Source organism: Ursus maritimus, unplaced genomic scaffold (assembly GCF_017311325.1).
Source record: "Ursus maritimus isolate PB19 unplaced genomic scaffold, ASM1731132v1 scaffold_31, whole genome shotgun sequence".
Lineage (NCBI taxonomy): Eukaryota > Metazoa > Chordata > Mammalia > Carnivora > Ursidae > Ursus > Ursus maritimus.
The window spans coordinates 16,996,363-17,014,848 of NW_024425675.1; the positions used below are offsets into that span (position 1 = coordinate 16,996,363).

At 42.3% G+C, this 18,486-nt stretch overlaps 1 protein-coding gene across 3 annotated transcripts in view; it reads right to left on the minus strand.

Moving 5' to 3' along the window:
* SLC39A12 (solute carrier family 39 member 12) overlaps positions 1 to 18,269 on the minus strand; it is a 73,476-nt gene extending 55,207 nt beyond the window's left edge. For all 3 annotated transcript variants that reach the window (XM_008692054.2, XM_008692053.2, XM_008692052.2), the window contains exons 1-3: positions 18,009 to 18,269; positions 9,877 to 10,158; positions 5,906 to 6,113 (exon numbers count right to left, since the gene is read on the minus strand). In XM_008692054.2, coding sequence (XP_008690276.1) covers positions 5,906 to 6,113; positions 9,877 to 10,158; positions 18,009 to 18,269 — 751 coding nt within the window. The remainder of the gene's footprint in view (positions 1 to 5,905; positions 6,114 to 9,876; positions 10,159 to 18,008) is intronic.
* Positions 18,270 to 18,486: the final 217 nt, after the last annotated feature.

Genomic DNA, 18,486 nt, shown 5'->3' on the forward strand with positions numbered 1-18,486 from the left:
GAATATGACCCAAATGAAAGAACAGGACAAAAATCACAGTAAGAGATCTAAGCAAATGGGGATAAGTAATATGCCGGATGGAATAGAAAGTGATAGTCATAAAGATACTCACAGGACTTGAGAAAAGAGTGAAGGACATCAGTGAGACCCTTAAGAAAGAGATAGAAAACATAAAAAAGAACCAATCAGAGGGGCCCCTGGGTGGCTCAGTTAGTTAAGGGTTACCATTTTGTTACTCATTTTACGGTTGTTTTGTAGTTCTTCTCTGTTCCTCTTTTCTCTTACTCTTTGAAAGTAAAAGAATGGAGAAACATTTATCATGCAAATGGATTTGAAAAGAAAGCCAGGGTAACAATACTTAACATCAGATAATATGACTTTAAAACAGAGACTGTGACAAGAGACAAAGAAGGACACTGTAACATCTTTAAGGGGGCAATCCAACAAGATGATATAACAATTGTAAATATTTATGCACCCACTATAGGACCATCCAAATGCATAAAACCGTTAATAACAAACATAAAGGAAGTAATTGATAGTAATACAAAAATAGTAGGGGACTGTAACACCCGACCTACATAAGCAGACAGATGATCAAAACAGAAAATCAACAAGGATTTTCAAATAGTGACTTTGATTGACACACTGAACCAGCTGGAGCTAACATATATTCAGAACATTCTATCCTAAAATAGCAGAATATATATTTTTTGCAAGTGCACATGGAACATTCTCTAGGATGGGTTACATATAAACACTAAAGAAGTCTCAACAAATATAAAAAGATAGAAGTCATACCATGCATATTTTCTGAACGCTATGAAAGTAGAAATCAACCACAAGAACAAATCTGGAAAGAGCACAAATTCATGGAGACTAAATAACATGCTATTAAACAATGAATGGATCAGCCAAGAAATCAAAGGGGAAATAAAAAAGGGCATGGAGACAAATGAAAATGAAAACAGAATGGTCCAAAATATTTGGGATGCAGCAAAAGCTGTTCTAAGAGGGAATTTTATAGCAATACAGGCCTACCTCAAGAAGCATGAGAAATCTCAAATAAATAACCAAACCTTACACCTAAAGGAACAAGAAAAAGAAGAAGAAACAGTAAACCAGTAAAAATGAAGGAAACCAAAACCAGTAAAAGGAAGGAAATAATAAATATTAAGGCAGAAATAAACAAAATAGAAAATATAAAACCAATAGAACAGATCAATGAAAGCAGTGGCTAGTTCTTTGAAAAGATCAACAAAACTGGTAAACCTTTAGTGAGACTCTTAAAAAAAAAAGAGAGAGAGAGAAAGAACTCAAATACTCAAATTTAAAAAAAAATCAGAAATGAATGAGGAGAAATAACAACTGATACCACAGAAATATGAAGGATTATAAGAGAATATAAAAATATCATATGGCAACAAATTGGACAACCTAGAAAAAATGGATAAATTCCTAGAAACATATAACCTACCAAAATGGAATCAAGAAGAAATAGAAAATTTGAACAGATTGATTACTAGCACTGAAATCAAATCAGTAATCACAAAACTTCCAGGGTGCCTGGGTGGCTCAGTTGGTTGAGTGTCCAACTCAATTTCAGCTCAGGTCATGATCTTACGGTTGTGAGATCAAGCCTCACACTAGGCTCCACCCTGGGCATGGAGCCTGCTTAAGATTCTCTCTCCCTCTCATTTTGTCCCTACCCCCCTCCCTCAAAACAAAACAAACAAAACAAAACAAAACTTCCAACAAATAAAAGTCTAGGACCAGACAGCTTCACAGGTGAATTCTACCAAACATTTAAAGAGTTAATATCTACACTTCTAAAACTATTCCAAAAACTAGAAGAGGAAGGAAAGCTTCCAAATACATTCTATGAGACCAGTATTACCCTGATACCAAAGCCAGATAAAGACACCACAAAAAAGAGAACTATAGGCCATTATATCTGATAAACATAGATGCAAAAATCCTCAACAAAATATTAGCATGCTGATTCCAACCATACATTAAAAAATCATTTACTGGGATGCCTGGGTGGCTCAGTTGGTTGAGCATCTGACTCTTGATTTTGCTCAGGTCACGGTCTCAGGGTTGTGAGATGGACCGCTGAGTCAGGCTCCATGCTCAGTGGGGAGTCGGCTTGAGATTCTCTCCCTTTTCCTCTGTCTCTCCCCCTCCCTCAAATAAATAAACCTTTAAAAAATCATTTATCATGATCAAGTGTGATTTATTCCTGGGATGTAAGGGTGGTTCAATATTTGCAAAGTAATCAATGTGATATATCACATCAATAAGAAAAAGGATAAAAATCATACGATCTTTTCAATAGATGCAGAAAAGGCATTTGACAAAGTACACATCCACTCATGATAAAAACTCTCAACAAAGTAGATTTAGAGGGAACTACCTCAACATAATAAAAGCCATATATAAAAAACCTACAGTTTATGTCATCCACAATGGAGAAAAACAGAGAGCTTTTCCTCTCATTTCAAGAACAAGATAAGGGTGTCCACTCTCACCACTTTTATTCAACATAGTAGTGGCAGTCCTAGCCACAGCTATTAGACAAGAAAAAGGAATAAAAGACATCCAAATTGGTAAGGAAGAAGTAAAACTTTCACTATTTGCAGATGAGATGATACTATATGTAGATTCCCTAAAGACTCCACCAAAAAAACCACTAGAACTGATAAATGAATTTAGTATCATTGCAGGGTACAAAATCAATATACAAAAATCTGTTGCATTTCTATACACTAATAATAAAACAGTAGAAAAAGAAATTAAGAAAGTAGTCCCATTTACAATTACACCAAAAATAATAAAATACCTAGGAATAAATATAACCAAGGAGGTGAAAGATCTGTATTCTGAAAAGTATAAAACATTGGTGAAAGAAATTGAAGATGACACAAACAAATGGAAAGATATGCTCATGGATTGGAAGAACAAATATTGTTGAAATGTCTATACTATCCAAAGCAATTTACAGATTTAATGCAATCTCTATCAAAATACCAACAGCATTTTTCACAGAGCTAGAACAAACAATCCTAAAATTTGTATGGAATCACAAAATACCCCAAATAGCCAAAGCAATCTTGAAAAAGAAAAAAACTGGAGGTATCACAATTCCAGATTTCAAGTTATGCTTACAAAGCTGCAATAATCAAAAGACACAAAATAGACACATCGATCAATAGAACAGATTAGAAAGCCCAGCAATAAACCCATGATTATATGGTTAATTAATCTTCAACAAAGGAGGTAAGAATATGCAACAGGAAAAAGGCTCTCCAACAAATGATCTTGGGAAAACTGGACAATTATATGGAAAAGAATGAAACTGGACCACTTTCTTACACCATACATAAAAATAAACTCAAAATGGATTAAGGACATAAAATGTCCTTATGATCTAAAAATCATAAAAATCCTAAAAGAGAGCACAGGTAGTCATTTCTCTGACACTGGCCATAGCAACATTTTTCTAGAAATGTCTCCTGAAAAGCAAAAGTAAACTATTGGGACTACATCAAAATAAAAATCTTCTGCACAGCAAAAGAAACAATCAGCGAAACTAAAAGACAACCTACTGAATAGGAGAAGATATTTGTAAATGAAAATCCAAAAAAGGATGTGTCCAAAATATATAAAGTACAACGTCACACCAAAAAAACATATAATCCAATTAAAATTGGGCAGAAGAAATGAACAGACATTTCTCCGAAGAAGACATGCAGATGGCCAACAGACACATGACAAGACGCTCAACATCACTCACATCAGGGAAATGCAAGTGAGATATCACCTCACACCTGTCAAAACGGCTCAATCAAAACACAAGAAACAACAAACATTGGCAAGGATGTGGAGAAAAAGGGAGACCTTGCGCACTGCTGGAAGGAATGCAGATTGATGCAGCCACTATGGAAAACAGTATGGAGGTTCCTCAAAAAATTAAATACAGAACTGCCATATAATGCAGTAATCACACTACAGGATATTTACCCAAAGAATATGAAAATGTTAATCCAAAGTGTTACATGCACCTCTATGTTTACTGCAGCATTATTTACAATAGCCAAACTATGGAAACAGCCCAAGTGTCCATTTATAGATGAATGGGTAAAGGAGATGTGGTGTATATACACAATGGAGTATTACTCAACCATAAAAACCAAAATCTTGCCATTTGCAATACCATGGATGGAGCTAGAGAGTATAATGTTAAGCAAAATGAAGTCAGTCAGAGAAATCAAATACGATATGTTTTCACTCATAAGTGGAATTTAAGAAACTGTAAAACAAGTGAGCAAAGGAAAAATAGAGAAAGAGAGAGAGAGAGAGAGAGAGAGAGAGAGACAAACCAAAAACCAGACTCTTTTTTTTTTAAGAGTTTATTTATTTATTTGACAGAGATAGAGATAGCCAGCGAGAGAGGGAACACAAGCAGGGGAGTGGGAAAGGAAGAAGCAGGCTTCCAGGGGAGGAGCCTGATGTGGGGCTCGATCCCATAACGCCGGGATCACGCCCTGAGCCGAAGGCAGATGCTTAACCGCTGTGCCACCCAGGCGCCCCCAAAAACCAGACTCTTAACTGTAGAGAACAAATAGATGGTTACCAGAGGGGAGGCGGGTGGGGGGTGGGGGAAATAGTTGATGGGGATGAAGAATACATTTCACACGATGAGCCGTGAGTAATGTATAGAATTTAATCAGTATATTGTACATCTGAACTAATATAACACTGTATGTTAACTGCTAAAAATTTCCCAACTCTTATTTCCCACCTCAAAATGATTCTCAGCATAACATGCCTTCCCCTGACTTATTTCCTATGCATGACAGCTAGGTAACATGATTTAATTATACTTTGACTTTGAACAGAAAATGCAAGCGAACTGTAGAAAACCACATCTGTCATTCAAATTGTTGGGCAAACAGGTCCAAGGAAAGTTCAACACTGAATTGTATGGCTCCAGCTCTCAATCCCTTCTTTCAGACTTGGCAGGTTTATCCAGATCACGGGTGTTGTTGGTCCCTTGGTAAATTCACATCTCCCTTTATGTTGTGAGTTCCTATGAGGAAGTGCGTTGGGAGCAGCACCAGCTCTTATGTGACATTCTGTGCTCTTGGTGTGCAAATTTGATACGGTTTTTTAAAATGTCATTTCTGGGGCACCTGGGTGGCTCAGTTGTTCATGATCTCATGGGTTGTGGGATTGAACCCCAAGTCAGGTTCCCTGCTCAGTGGGGAGTCTGCTTGAAATTCTCTCTCTCCCTCTGCCCCTCCCCCACTCACTCACTCACTCTCTCTTTCTAGAATAGTTAAAATTCATTTCATTTTTAATGTCTTGTCAAGGACAAAGGAATGTGCAAAACACACATTCTGATTCCATTTCCAGCATCCCATTTTACCCTGGAGCTCCAAAAAGCTGGCACTCGTGAATGTAGCCAGAATGGATAGTGCACATGACTTTTATTTAAAATTAAGTCGTTTACCTTTATGGTTACAAGCAAACACTACCAAGATTCTGGCACCACCGGGCATACTATTTCATCATTCTTACGTTCCCCTGGCTCAGGACTATGGACCAAGTAGAAAAGTGTTCATTAGTACTTACAGCAGGTCACAAAAATCTCCCCCTTGGCTCTACAGCCATAGTATCATCATCAAATGGGCAAAGTCCTGATTTTTGCCTCATCACCACATGAAGACAATAGCATGTTTGCCTTGAAAGGGTCTGAGCTGTCTTACTACATGGTAAGATAAAATGGTGTTTAGAACATACCTGAACAAATCTAGTCATCAAAAGGCATTAGTTTTCCTTTTGGGCACAATTCGTTTAGTAGGTATGACTTGGTAGTTAAATTCATGAAAAGCATCCTTACCTGAGAGGTGGAGAGTATTTGTACTATTCAAAAAACTGAAAATATATTCCGTAAAATAGTCTGGGGAAGGCCAGTTCCTTTGCCCCAGACAAACACCTTGGAGGGACAAAGCGATGATTGTTGCCGCCAACTGAGGAAGTGTATTTTCATCAGCACCGTCACTGCTCGATATTCCAGATTTTTCCTGCAGCAGTTTGGTTTCCATACACTGAAATCAGAGACACAGTAAAAAGAAAAGTTTGAACCTCTGAAGTTATTTTGATTAAAATATCTTTGGGATTTCCCCAAAAGACAAGAAATAGTTCTTTACCCTAAAGAGGACCGAATTGTTTGTAGGAACATGACTACCATCATTCTCCAGTCTCAGAACTCTGTTTGGAAAATTCCTGTTTCCTTTATTCACCCTGACACTGGATTTTCTAACTGCCATCCTACTGGTCCTTATTTACCTAACCTTTCACGTTACTCCCTCAGAGATGTGTTTTCTCCAAGAAGATCCTTGCTCTTACTGTTCATGACCTTTCAGTTGGTGAATTGTTTCTCTCCAGCTTCAAGGAATCTATATTCCTGACCTTGACTTCATACTGGCTCTGGTGCATTGTGTCATCACAGAAAACGTCTCTTTTGACCCTTGCCTTTAGTCCCAAGTTCAATGTGGCTAAGTGCCAATCAAAGCTAGCACGGGCTGTGTTCTTTGAACACCCATCGGACCTAGGATCTTTTCCACGTGTACATCAATTTTCTTCAATTAAATTAGGAGCATCTTAAAGGCGAGAATCTTGCCTCGTATTCCACTAGTATATCCATTCACTCTTTTAACATTTATTGAGTGCCTTTATGTGCCAGACACTATGCTAAGTCCATTACATTACTCTATTCATTTTCCCAGAGCTTTGTGCAGTGGATACCCTCTTCACAGATCACCTGGCCAATAACAGAGTCCCAGTGTGAGCTCAGATCTGACCCATAGCCTATGCTCTTATATACTCTTCCTCCTGTATATGGAAATAAATGGAAACACGGGATGGTGATGGGACTTTCATATCATCAAAGTGGTTCCATGGCATAGTGCTTGGGACAGACAGATAAGGCTTTAATATTATGTCTGCTATTTGTAACAGAGCGACCTTGGGCAAAATGATTAACTTTGTTAACCTTCACATTCTTCATCGGTAAAAAAGGACAGTGCTGCCCACCACAAAGTTTATTAAGGTTAGATAAGCTAATGCATGAAAAAAATCTTAATATAGTAGCTGGTACATAGGACATAGTCAGCTAATCTTAGCTCCTACCATTGGTGGTCTCAGGGTCTAGTGGTGCCTCTGATAGACCGTAGGCTGGAGAAGGTATCAAGAGCCTTATACTCAGCATTATGACAACTTTCCCCTTAAAGGCTCCAGAGGAGCCATTAATGTTATAAACAAAAGAATAATGCAATAAGGTATGTTATAGAAATATCACTCTGGTGGCAAAGTAGTGAATAAATTGCCAGGGCTAGAATTTAAGAGCAAGAAGTCTAGTTAAGAAGTTGTTGATTAACCCGAGATATTTCTTGACCTCAGATGGTAGCACTAGAGATGGAAAGAAGTGGATGTATTTGAAGAATATTACAAAGGACTTGCCAGAAAATGTGAAGGAGTCCAAAGAGTTAAAAATGGCTCAGCTTTCTGGGTTTGTCAGCTGTATGGTGGTAATACTATCCACTAGTCCTCCATATAAGAGTCAGGGCTAGTGGAGATGTCTGTACAGATCCCTGTTTATTTATCATGGAAACAGCCAACAGTGGAAAGAGCAGAGAGAGGTGGGAGCAAGAGACCAAGTCAAGGAGATAAACAGTAGCTGGACAGAAGTGAATGAAGGAACGGAGGGATATTGACATTCTGGCCCACTAGGGAGGGGGGCTGGATTGGGGTCCTCCAGGGTACAGCTGTTTCTTGGTGAGCTCATGAAGGCCCACCTGCAGCAGCTGTTAGTGTCTTCAACTATGGAGGCTGAATCCTGTGTAGACCAAGACATAGAGATGCTGGTAGTGGTGGGCCTGGTCTACCAGCACCTTCTGTGACCTCGCCCTCTCTGGTTGGAAAGAACGGCATCCTCCAATGAGAGGCCAACAGACCTCCTATAAAAGTCTGGATTGACTGACTGAGGATTCCTAAGGGAATCCCAAGTGAATGGGCTAGGATGACGGTGTCAGCCTCCAGGAGACAACAGGTCTAAGGCCTAGCAAGGGTTACAACTCAACAAGAGCTCTTAACTCTTCTTGACCAAATTGATGGAGAAAGTAGGTCGACCCATAATATTGAAATATTTTATGCTGCTCTAGGGATGTTTAATCTCACATATACTTGGAAGCCCAGGTATTTGCTGCGTGTGTTGGATAACCGAAACCCGCGTTGAACGTGTACACACCATCTGCTTTTAAGGGCTGGGTGTTCGTTCCCACTTCATCTGCATCGAAAGGCAGTAACAGATGGGATGACTATAATCCTAGTGGCTAATCTGAACCGATCTTGTATCATATGGATGTTGCACTGAAGAAGTTATATGTGGGGCTATTTCCTTGTTTAAGCAGAAACTGAATTCTAGAAAGGAACCTGTTTTCTCAATTGGAAGTGGAAACAAAAATATGGCCCTATTCTGAGATTCATGAGATGACAGTTACCAGAGGGATGCCCACACAGTCCTTAGGAAACAGTCTTTCCATCTGGGTGCCAATCACAAGAGAAAGTAAACATTTTTACGGCAAATTGGAGGATATGTGTGCTGCTCGTGAGGCCACAGCATGATTGCACAGACCCCTCTGGGCTCCCAGGAGCCGGGATTGAGGTCAAAAATTAAATACACCTATACACGTCACTGTAGACTGAATGTTTGTGTGCCCCCCCCCCCCAATTCGTATGTTGAAATCCTACCACCTACTGTGATGGTATGAGGAGGCGGAGTGTTTGGGAGGTGATTGGGTCAAGAGGGAGAAGCCGCCATGAATGGGATTGGTGTGCTCATAAGAGAGACGCCAGAGGGCTCCCCCCACCCCTTCCACCATGTGAGGAGATGGTCTCTTACGAACCAGGATGGGGGCTCTCACCTGATATCAAATCTGCCCAGTGCCTTCGTCTTGGACTTCCAGCCTCTAGAACTGTGAGAACTAAATTTCTATTGTGTAGAAACCACTCAGTCTATGGTATTTCTGTTACAGCAGCTCAAAGACACATGTCAATGAAAAATTCAAGAGGAAAAAAATAATCATTCCCAACACTCTTCAAAACGCACGGGTGGCTGTTCAATTCTTGAAGAAAATGTGGCTTAAAAAACTTTTTTTTTTTAACGTTCAGAGCACTTCATCCGCTCAGACGTCCCAGGGCAAAGCTGATAAAGGTAACGGAAAGGCCAGCTTCTGCTGGAACGGTAGCGAAGGCCGGAAGGGGCCGGGCGCCGGGTTCCTCACAGGGGGGCCCTGAGGAGAGAACCGCTTCAAGAGCCCCCTTGAACAGAAGCAGCACGAGTCAAGAGCTGCAGAAGAGATATTGTCTGTGCGGACTGCCGTGAATACTGCTTCTTGCAAGCTGTCCCTCCGGTGAAGTAACTAACGATGATCTCTCTCAAATGGCTCTGCCTGCGTTTCCCCCTGGCCAGAAGGCGACCCTCGCCGACGTGGGTCAGTCCTTGGAGACTGATCGGGAGCCGGGAGTCACTCCCTTTCATGTGCAGGAGAGGAGAGCTGCCCCGTCACCTGGTTTCCTGCCCCCCCTCCCCACCTTCTGGCTAGAACTCATTTTATAATCATTAGTCATCACATCTCCCCCTTTTATCCTCAGAATTTTAAATGACGTCACTTAACATCCCATAACGAAACCCCACAAACACCTCTCTTAAAAGTCCCTGACTGTCCTCGGGATAAATAAGTGACAGAGAACAAGGCTCGGAGACCGTATCTTAGCAGCAAAGCCAGTTGGCACCTTGGCCCTTCTTACCTGGCTTCTAGAAGTGTCAAAGTACTGCCTGGTGAGGGCCAGGATATCTTCTGTCTCGTTCTGTGAAAGGAAATAGGAGTCTTCGTCCTGCCTGAGGCCGAGGAGGCTATGTAGGTAAAATGTATACTCCTTATTACTCATGTTGAGCCTGGAAGAACAGATCTCTTCCTGATGAATAATGTAATAGAGGAGGAGAAGAGAAACTCTCTGGACCACTTCCTCTTGGACCTGCTCCTTCACATCTCCTCCAGCTATTAGTAACAGGGCATCTGGTTCAAAGCACTGTTCCAAAAACAAAAAATAACACACAAGTAGAAACAAAGCTTAGCACATAGTCCTAGAACACTAACGACCACCGGATCTCTCCTGCTTACTATGTTACGAATAGGAGGGGAACGTGGGCAGCCCCAATAGTCAACTTCAAATAAGGTAGTCCTGCTTGGACTTTTTTTTTTTTTTTTTTAATGATTTTTTATTATATTATGTTAGTCACCATACAGTACATCCCCGGTTTTCGATGTAAGGCTCGATGATTCATTAGTTGTGTATAACACCCAGTGCACCATGCAATACATGCCCTCCTTACTACCCATCACCAGTCTATCCCATTCCCCCACCCCCCTCCCCTCTGAAGTCCTCAGTTTGTTTCTCATAGTCCATAGTCTCTCATGTTTCATTCCCCCTTCTGATTACCCCCCCTTAGGGTTAAGAAATTTCTAAATCTGGGAAGAGATCTGGATTTCTAAGTTCATAAAGCGAATAGGTAAACCACACCCAAAATTTTAATCCAAAATAATCCTTTCCAAGATGCATTATAACCAAATTATCTAAATCAAAGACAAAGAATTTTAAAAGCAGCAAGAGAAAAATAATTCCTCACATATAAAGGAACCCCTATGAGTCAATGAGCAGATTTCTCAGCAGAAACCTTGCAGGCCAGAAAAGAGTGGGATGATACATTCAAAGTGCTGAAAGAAAACTGCCTCTCAGAAATGAAGGACAAATAAAGACATTTCCAAGCAAACAAAACCTGATAATTCATCAGTTGAACTATGAAAGGTATGTAAGGTTACTGTTGTCATCTAAGGAATACAGGAGGCAAGGGATGTTGCTAAAACCCTACAATGCAGAGGACAACCTCCACAATAAAAACTTACCCAATACTAAATGTCAATAATGCTGAGGTTGAGAAACCCTTTCCTCGTGGAAATCTCTGTCCTCCTCTATCTCACTGAGAGTAGTCAATGACTATCATATGTTAATTAGGAATGCTTTTAGCTAATAAAACCTGAAACAAATGATAGTTTATCTTTTTGAAATCAAATTCATAAGGATGACTGCCCACAGCTGAATAGCATCAAGGGCTCATAGCCTCAAGGTTATAAGATGACTGCTACAGCTACAGGCATCACTACCACATTCAAGGAAAAAAGTGGGGATAGAAGAGAAAGCAGTAGTGATAGCCACATCTGTGCCTTTTATCAGGAAAGCAAAACCTAACGTCTCGGTGAGCAGATCTACCTTTAAGAAACTGTGTAGATTATTTAAAAAGTGGTACTTCTTTAATTGACCCACTGGTCACACATTCTGCTTTAAGTTATGTTGTGGTTAGATATTAAGTTAGGGAGTAAACAAAAGAAACTGGTAAAGCAAGTACCCCTCTTTCATTATAGAGTGAAAAACAAACTAAAGAGCTATCAATTAGAGACTAACAGTGAAAAATCTTAGAAACCCTCTTCAGGGAACACTTGGGAAAGCAGTTTAATTACAGATCTCTATTCTGTTCCATTGGTCTATGTGTCTGTTTTTGTGCCAGTACCATGCTGTCTTTGTGATCACAGCTTTGTAGTACAGCTCGAAATCCGGCATTGTGATGCCCCCAGCTTTGTTTTTCCTTTTCAACAGTTCCTTGGAGATTCGGGGCCTTTTCTGGTTCCATACCCTGCTTGGACTTTTATACATCAGTGATGCCCTCCCGGGGAGCCCTTATTCCCTGAGAGGAGTCCTTCTACCTCCAGCTGTCCATGAGATGTCTGGAGTAAAACAGTTGACTCTTTGGTTTTAAAGGAATGCCCCATTGCATTAGAACGAAATCCAAGCTCTGTACAATTTTCTCATTGGTCTGGCTCTTGCCTCCCTCCCTCCCTCCCTTACCTCACCTTAGCTTCTCCCCACCTCTCATTAACTTTCTGCCCCTGTGATTTTCCATCAGTCCCACCAAGCTCCTTCCCACCACCTTTCAGGTCTTCCCCCTCATTTCTCAGATCCAGCTTCAAGTGACACCCCCTTGGGGACGCCTTCCCGAACACCCTATGCAAAGTAGAAAGCTCCAACCTCTGCCCCACGTTTTCCAGCGTGTCACTGTTCGATGGAAACAGGACCCGAGCCACAGAGGTGAGCCACACAGCACTTTACATTTTCCAGTAGCCACATTTTAAAAAGTGAAATCAATTTTAACAACATATTTCATAATGTACCTTGTTGAAACATATACGTAAGATAGGATCACTTTGACATGTCATTAAAATTTTTAAAAATTATTTATGAGCAATTTGACATGCATTTTGCCAGGCTAAGTCTTCAAAATCTAGTGTGTACTTCACACTTCCCAGCATGTCTCAATTCAGACGAGCCACGTTATCAAGTACCCAACGTCACGCGGGCACAGTGGCAGCTCCAGCATAGAACAGATTTATTTTCTTCGTGGCACTAGTGTTCTAAAATGGCTTTCTCTCCATGTTTATTTTCTCTATTCCCTTGAGACCAAGTGGTCCATGAGGGGCAGGTTTCGTCTGTGCACAGTTGTATCCTCAGCATCGAGCACAATGCCTGGCACTTACGAGGTGTGAAATGGAATGAATGGACGCCATCTGCCTCACCTTTACCCTACCTAAGAGAGAATTGCTAACAATACTTCCACGATGCTTTCTTTGTTTCACACCCACAGCCAGACGCCTGGCTTGGCTCATCTAGGGAGTTTACATGGCAGAAGGCGTTTTGGGGAATGTGATGGGACAATAGGAAAAAGATACACACAGGCTGTAGAAGGGAAGCTTTCTTCCTTCAAAGACAGTGGGGCGCTCCTAAGAATTCGCCTAGGATCCCAGATCAGCCCACTGCACAGCATCAGCCTCAGAGGGAAGGTATGGAGGGACACCCATCCTGAGCCCCAGAGGGATTTTTTCCCACTGTGGGACAATTTACTATAATATCTTTTAATCTATTCTCTGAGATGGAAGCTGCAGGTATCCTAATTCCATGTGTGCTGTGTGTCCCACTGGGTGACGTCTGGGACGTACCATCCGAGTCAGGAAGAAACACGTCATCTGTCTCTAAAGCAAAGCATGCTTCACATTCTTCATAGGCCATACAGATTCTGTTCTCTCCCCGACTCGGCTGCTCTGGGATAAGAACTCAGCAAACGGGCTTCCCAACAAGACTAACTCTATGTGACTGTTCAGCTCTGCCACTGAAACCAACCTAGCCCCCTTTCCTGTTTTGTGATTAGCCCACAAGAAAAGTTCATGGCTTGGTCGCTGTTGGCAGGGCAGACGGGGAGACTCAAGGAGGTGAATCAGTTGAAACAAAAGTGTAACCAAGCCAGTCTTTGTAACATATAACCTCCTGAAACCAAACTATTGGTAATACCAGCTATCCCTTGTTGGAAGCCATGTGCCCAGGACAGTGCTAAGCCCCTTAGGTATTCACGCATCCTCAGTACCTAAATCTAATGGGTGGGATGCCTGAATGGCTCAGTTGGTTAAGTGAGACCAAGGGAGGGGAAGGCTCGAATATAAATCAATGAGAACGTAGTACAACGAGAAGGTTGAATGAGTTCCTGCTGACAGACTGTCAAGTGCTGTTCGGGCTGTTTGACGAGGCTGGGCAGGTCGGAAAAAGTGCCAGTGACACAAGAAATGGGACTTCCATGAGGCCACCAGACCGGGCACGTGTGGCCAGGGTTTGGTTGACAGCACACGGCAGAGGACGTGGCCCATCTGAGGTGACTGAGACCCCTCTCCGTTTGTGGTTCCTCCTCCATGTACCTCTCTTGGATTGGAATGGAGGGATGTGGCCCCGGGCAGCAAAGAATAGGGTAAGAATGGTGACAAGCATAGAACGTGGAAGGTGAATTGATTTCTGACTGAAAATGTTTAAACAGTTGCGGAGCATCACACTCTGTATGACGAGAGCCCTCCTTCGTCTCAAATGAACAGAAGTTACCTAAACCTTGCTTTAATTTTCTGAGGTCTGCTTGAATGAAGCTCAGTTGGCAATCAAATGACCATGGTCTGAAAACTTTCTGCCTTTTAATGATATTTGACTCTAAAGAAGTTACTTTTGTATGGAAGGCAGTGGCTTGCGGAAAGACCGCTGTCGGGAACATCAGAAGAGCTAACAGACATGGACAGGACAGAAAGTTCTATGGGGGTGGGTGGGGGGCTGGACTTTCCAATTCATCATCACGAGATTTCAGTTGTTGGAGCTTTTAGCTGTGGCTGTGTTGTGTTTGGGAGAGGATGTCTAGTAAAATTTTGCAAATACTTCCACCCCACAGCATCAAGATCAGTCCAAGGCGCTAACACTGCTGAAGTGATTCTTTGTTAAAGAAGAATGGACTCATTCAGGAATAATCCATCGATTTTCCCTTTAATCTTGTCAGGTGGAGGCAATAAGGTTTGGGGGGTATGGGGGGGGCACAGATTCTGGATTCCTATAGCCAATCAGATCGCCTTCCCCAGCTGTTTCATTCCGTTTTGTTCACTGCTAATGCTAGGAAAGCCTCCATGACAAAAAGCAATAGGAAAGCTTCCTTCTGTGTGAAGAGGGCAGTTGTCACACTTGTAGATAAACTTGAAAGATTTTAGATTCAAAGATGTTTAAATTTGATTCTGATTATGGATAAATCCACTGGCCTCTTTCAAGTTCTGAGATTTTTATAAGGTCTCTTTTGTGTGTGTGTGGGGGGGTCTTATAAGGACTATGAGAGGGAAATTATATTTCTTCCTTTTCCTGCCAAACCAGGAGTTGGAAGGATGTTGGCTAATGGCAGGCACTGGCTTTTGGTGGGTCTATACCAGATTCTGTGGCATTTCTGACTGACAGAGATAAGTCTTCCTGAGGTAAGAAGAACCCGTTAGATCAGCAAGTTAAGATAAAGTGTGAGCCGTTTATCCTGTGACAGAAATGACAAATGGGAGAGGGGGTTGAATTAAATACAGGACCTTAAAGCAGTGGTTCTCTGCCTTGAGTGTGTCTGAGAATCTTCCAGAGATCTTGGATAAAAACCCCAAGCCCCTGGGACAGTGGCGGGGGGAGGGGGCTGCGGATGGCGCAGCAGGGGGATGCTGAGGAAGACTTCATTTCTCAGCAGCACTGCAAGTACTTCACCATCACTGCTCCAGAGTCCCTGGGAAAGGGGGTTGGACGTGTCCACGGTGTCCAGGAAACGTGAGGGGACAGAGAGAGCTTGAGCTGTCGTGCCCCAGCTTGTTCACACACAGCCTTGGGGTCCTCACACACAGCTCCCTGAGGACGGAACCAGCACTGGGGTCTTATGGATGAGGGGGCTGAGGTTCAACATGTCTGAACAACTAGAAGTTTCCAGAACAAGGATTTGGGCCCAGTGCTGGCTGACCCCAGACACCAGATTCTTATCCCTTCGTCATGTCTGGAGCCCACGTAGGGGCATGCTTCTCACCATAACTGAAGTGGAATTTATTCTCTTAGAGTTACTTAATCCCTCATTAAATTCATTAAAACTCCATTCTAACCCTTCTCATTAAAAAAAGAAAAAAAAGGCCATGATCAGGCAAGACTATTTTCAAAGGCTAAAGCTTCAATGGATATATTTTTAAATGCACAGTGCTTTCAGATACTTCAGATTGATTCACACACACACACACACACACACACTCATTCAGTTTTTACCTAAGCCTAAAATAAAATTGGGAACGTTTTTTTCTCTCCACAAATTTAAGACACCCACTTCCCTCTTTTTTCCCAGACATTTAGGGATAAGAACTTACCCCCTTGCCCTCTTTTTACCATTGAATTTCTAATACAAACCCTGCCTCTAAATAGACAAAGTCCCTAAAAAGACATAAGGCTGACGTGCTGTGGTTTGTGCCAGAATGCGGTTGCTTGTCAAACCAATAGGACACTGTTTCTCCCTAGTTTTTTATGAATGACAAGGAGAGATTGCGTGGGATCCTCACTTACGGGGGACTCAGGTGAAGTGTAGCCCTTTGGTCATGGAAAGTGGAAATTTGCCTTTTTTTTTTTTTTTAACCTCAGTCTTTGCCACAGAGAAATCCCAGCAGCAAGAGGGCTATTAAAGACAAGTATTTTACTTCCTAGGCAAAGAAATAGCTCAAACAGAAGCTAAATCGGCCAAACACTTGACAATGTCACAGAAAACAAAAAGTGAAAAACAACCGCCACTCCCCCCCCCCAAAACAACAGAGAACAATTTTGCATGTTTATATTCGCCTTAGCTAGACCAATATTCAACCAGCCTTAATAAGGCCCTATGTCATTAGAGGAGAACATTTCCCTGAAGCAAATTCTCAGAGGACATTAATAAGATATGACTCCTAGTTATTTCCATGGGGAAGTCTTATGTTGCTATATATATAAATTAATGTCATTACAGATGTGTTGCCTATTGTAACATGTTTTCTCTGGGAGCTTTGGGAATCTCATTAATTATTGAATTATTTGTTGTTTGCACAGAGCAGAGAAAAAATTCTATTAGTAGGACTCTTCTGTCACAAGAAAAAAAAAAAACAAAAAACAAAACACTTGGCCAGGAAATGTTTCCCCTAGAACTAAGCGTGATTGAGAAAGTCTGCCAATTTTCTTCTTCTTCTTCTTTTTTTTTTTTTTTTTGCTGGTGGCAGTTATTTGCTTCTTTTCTTATTTATTTATATCATCATTTATTTGTACTTTCATTCTGAAAAAAATCTCGTCAATCAGGAAAGGGGTGGTGAATAGTGTTTCTGTTTGTTCTTATTTGCTATCGTCTGAAAATATGGGCTCCTGCCTCTGGTATTGTCCCTGTGGACCCCTCCACCCAGACAGAGACATTCTGATTTTACATTAAGGGCTGACTTTACATTAATGTGGATTTTACATTAAAGTGGCCTGCAGAAGATTTTTTTTTTTTTTTTTGTAAATTCCATCCCAGGCAAGTTAAATCTCTTCTATGGAAGGAGAAAGAAGCCCCAACGTGATATTGGGGGACAGGGGTCAGGCAATGCTGAGGTATGGACAGGGTTTGAGACCCGCTGGGGCAGACCGGGTAAGGCTGGGACTCCAGCCCCACCAGGCACAGGCCTCATTTTAGCTCCATCTACAGCACTTCTCTTCCCCAGATCAGATGTGTCCTTTTTAAAAAATATGTATTTATTTCGGGGGGGGGGGTGCGCACACACCAGCAGAAAGGGCAGAGGGTGAGGGAGAGAGAATCTCAAGCAAACACTGCACTCCTGGCAGAACCTGATGCGGGGCTCGATCCCGTGACTCTGAGATCACTTCCTGAGCTGAAACCAAGAAACGGTAGGCTTAGTCCACCATGCCCCACAGGCGCCCCTCCGATGTGTCATTTTTAAGAGGATGATTATCCAATTCACGAACGACCCATCATGCAACATACTAGAAACCAATCAACATCCAGGGTAAAGTACTAAAAAAATTCAACGGTAGACAAATATCCTAGCACCGTCACTCTGCTCCCCAAACAAATAGCATCTAACCAGTGATGCACAAATTCTCTGCAACCCCCCCCCACACACACGCGCGCGTGCACACACAGGATCAGTAAATCAGAAAGAAGAGAGAACTAAAAGGTCACACTTGCAACTAAATACTTCTCAACATGCCAAAGGGCTGCAGAAAGGCTCCCAGAAACATTACCCTTTTAATAAACGAAAATTCTCCCTGTTTTGAATTGCTATAGGTACAGCGCTGAGTGACTCGCAGGATCCTAGCTGTGGGCATTATTGGACCGCAACACAGCGCCCACCCGGGGCAGGGGTTCGATTTTGCTTTACCAAAGCAAAGGGCCAGAGAAGCCACCGCTCTTCTTTGAACGCGCCCTGGTCCCTGACCCCGTATCCTACTGCACTAACCAGACTGCAGTCTCCTGGCATTCCGCTTGTCCTCCGTGGGCAGCCAGTTTTCTCCAGCAATGTTTTGACGAGGCTTCCCGAATGGTTCAGGTGTGGGGGGCCACCAGCAGACAGAGCTTGCAGTACTTCCGTCAGGTGGCTTGGGCTCCAGGTGCCGCTGCTGTCCTGGGTGGAGGGTCTTTCTGTCTCAGCAGCGGGAACAAGGCTGAGAAGAAGGAACAACGGAACCCCCAATACTGGAAGCTTCGCCCAGAAGCACATTTCCACCCTTCCTTTACCTCCAGTCGGTGTGTGATGGAGTTGGGTGGCTTGCCGTCAGTGTAAACTTGTAATCGGAGGAATTTCTGTAGTGAAGGGGGAAAATAAAGGGTTTAATTATTGTGCCTGCAACGTGTTTGAAAGGATTCATTAGTGGGGTGGCTAAGCGGCTTTGCAAGGCCAGCCGGTTCCGAGCAGCGGGGGGCCTGTAGGTCTTTAT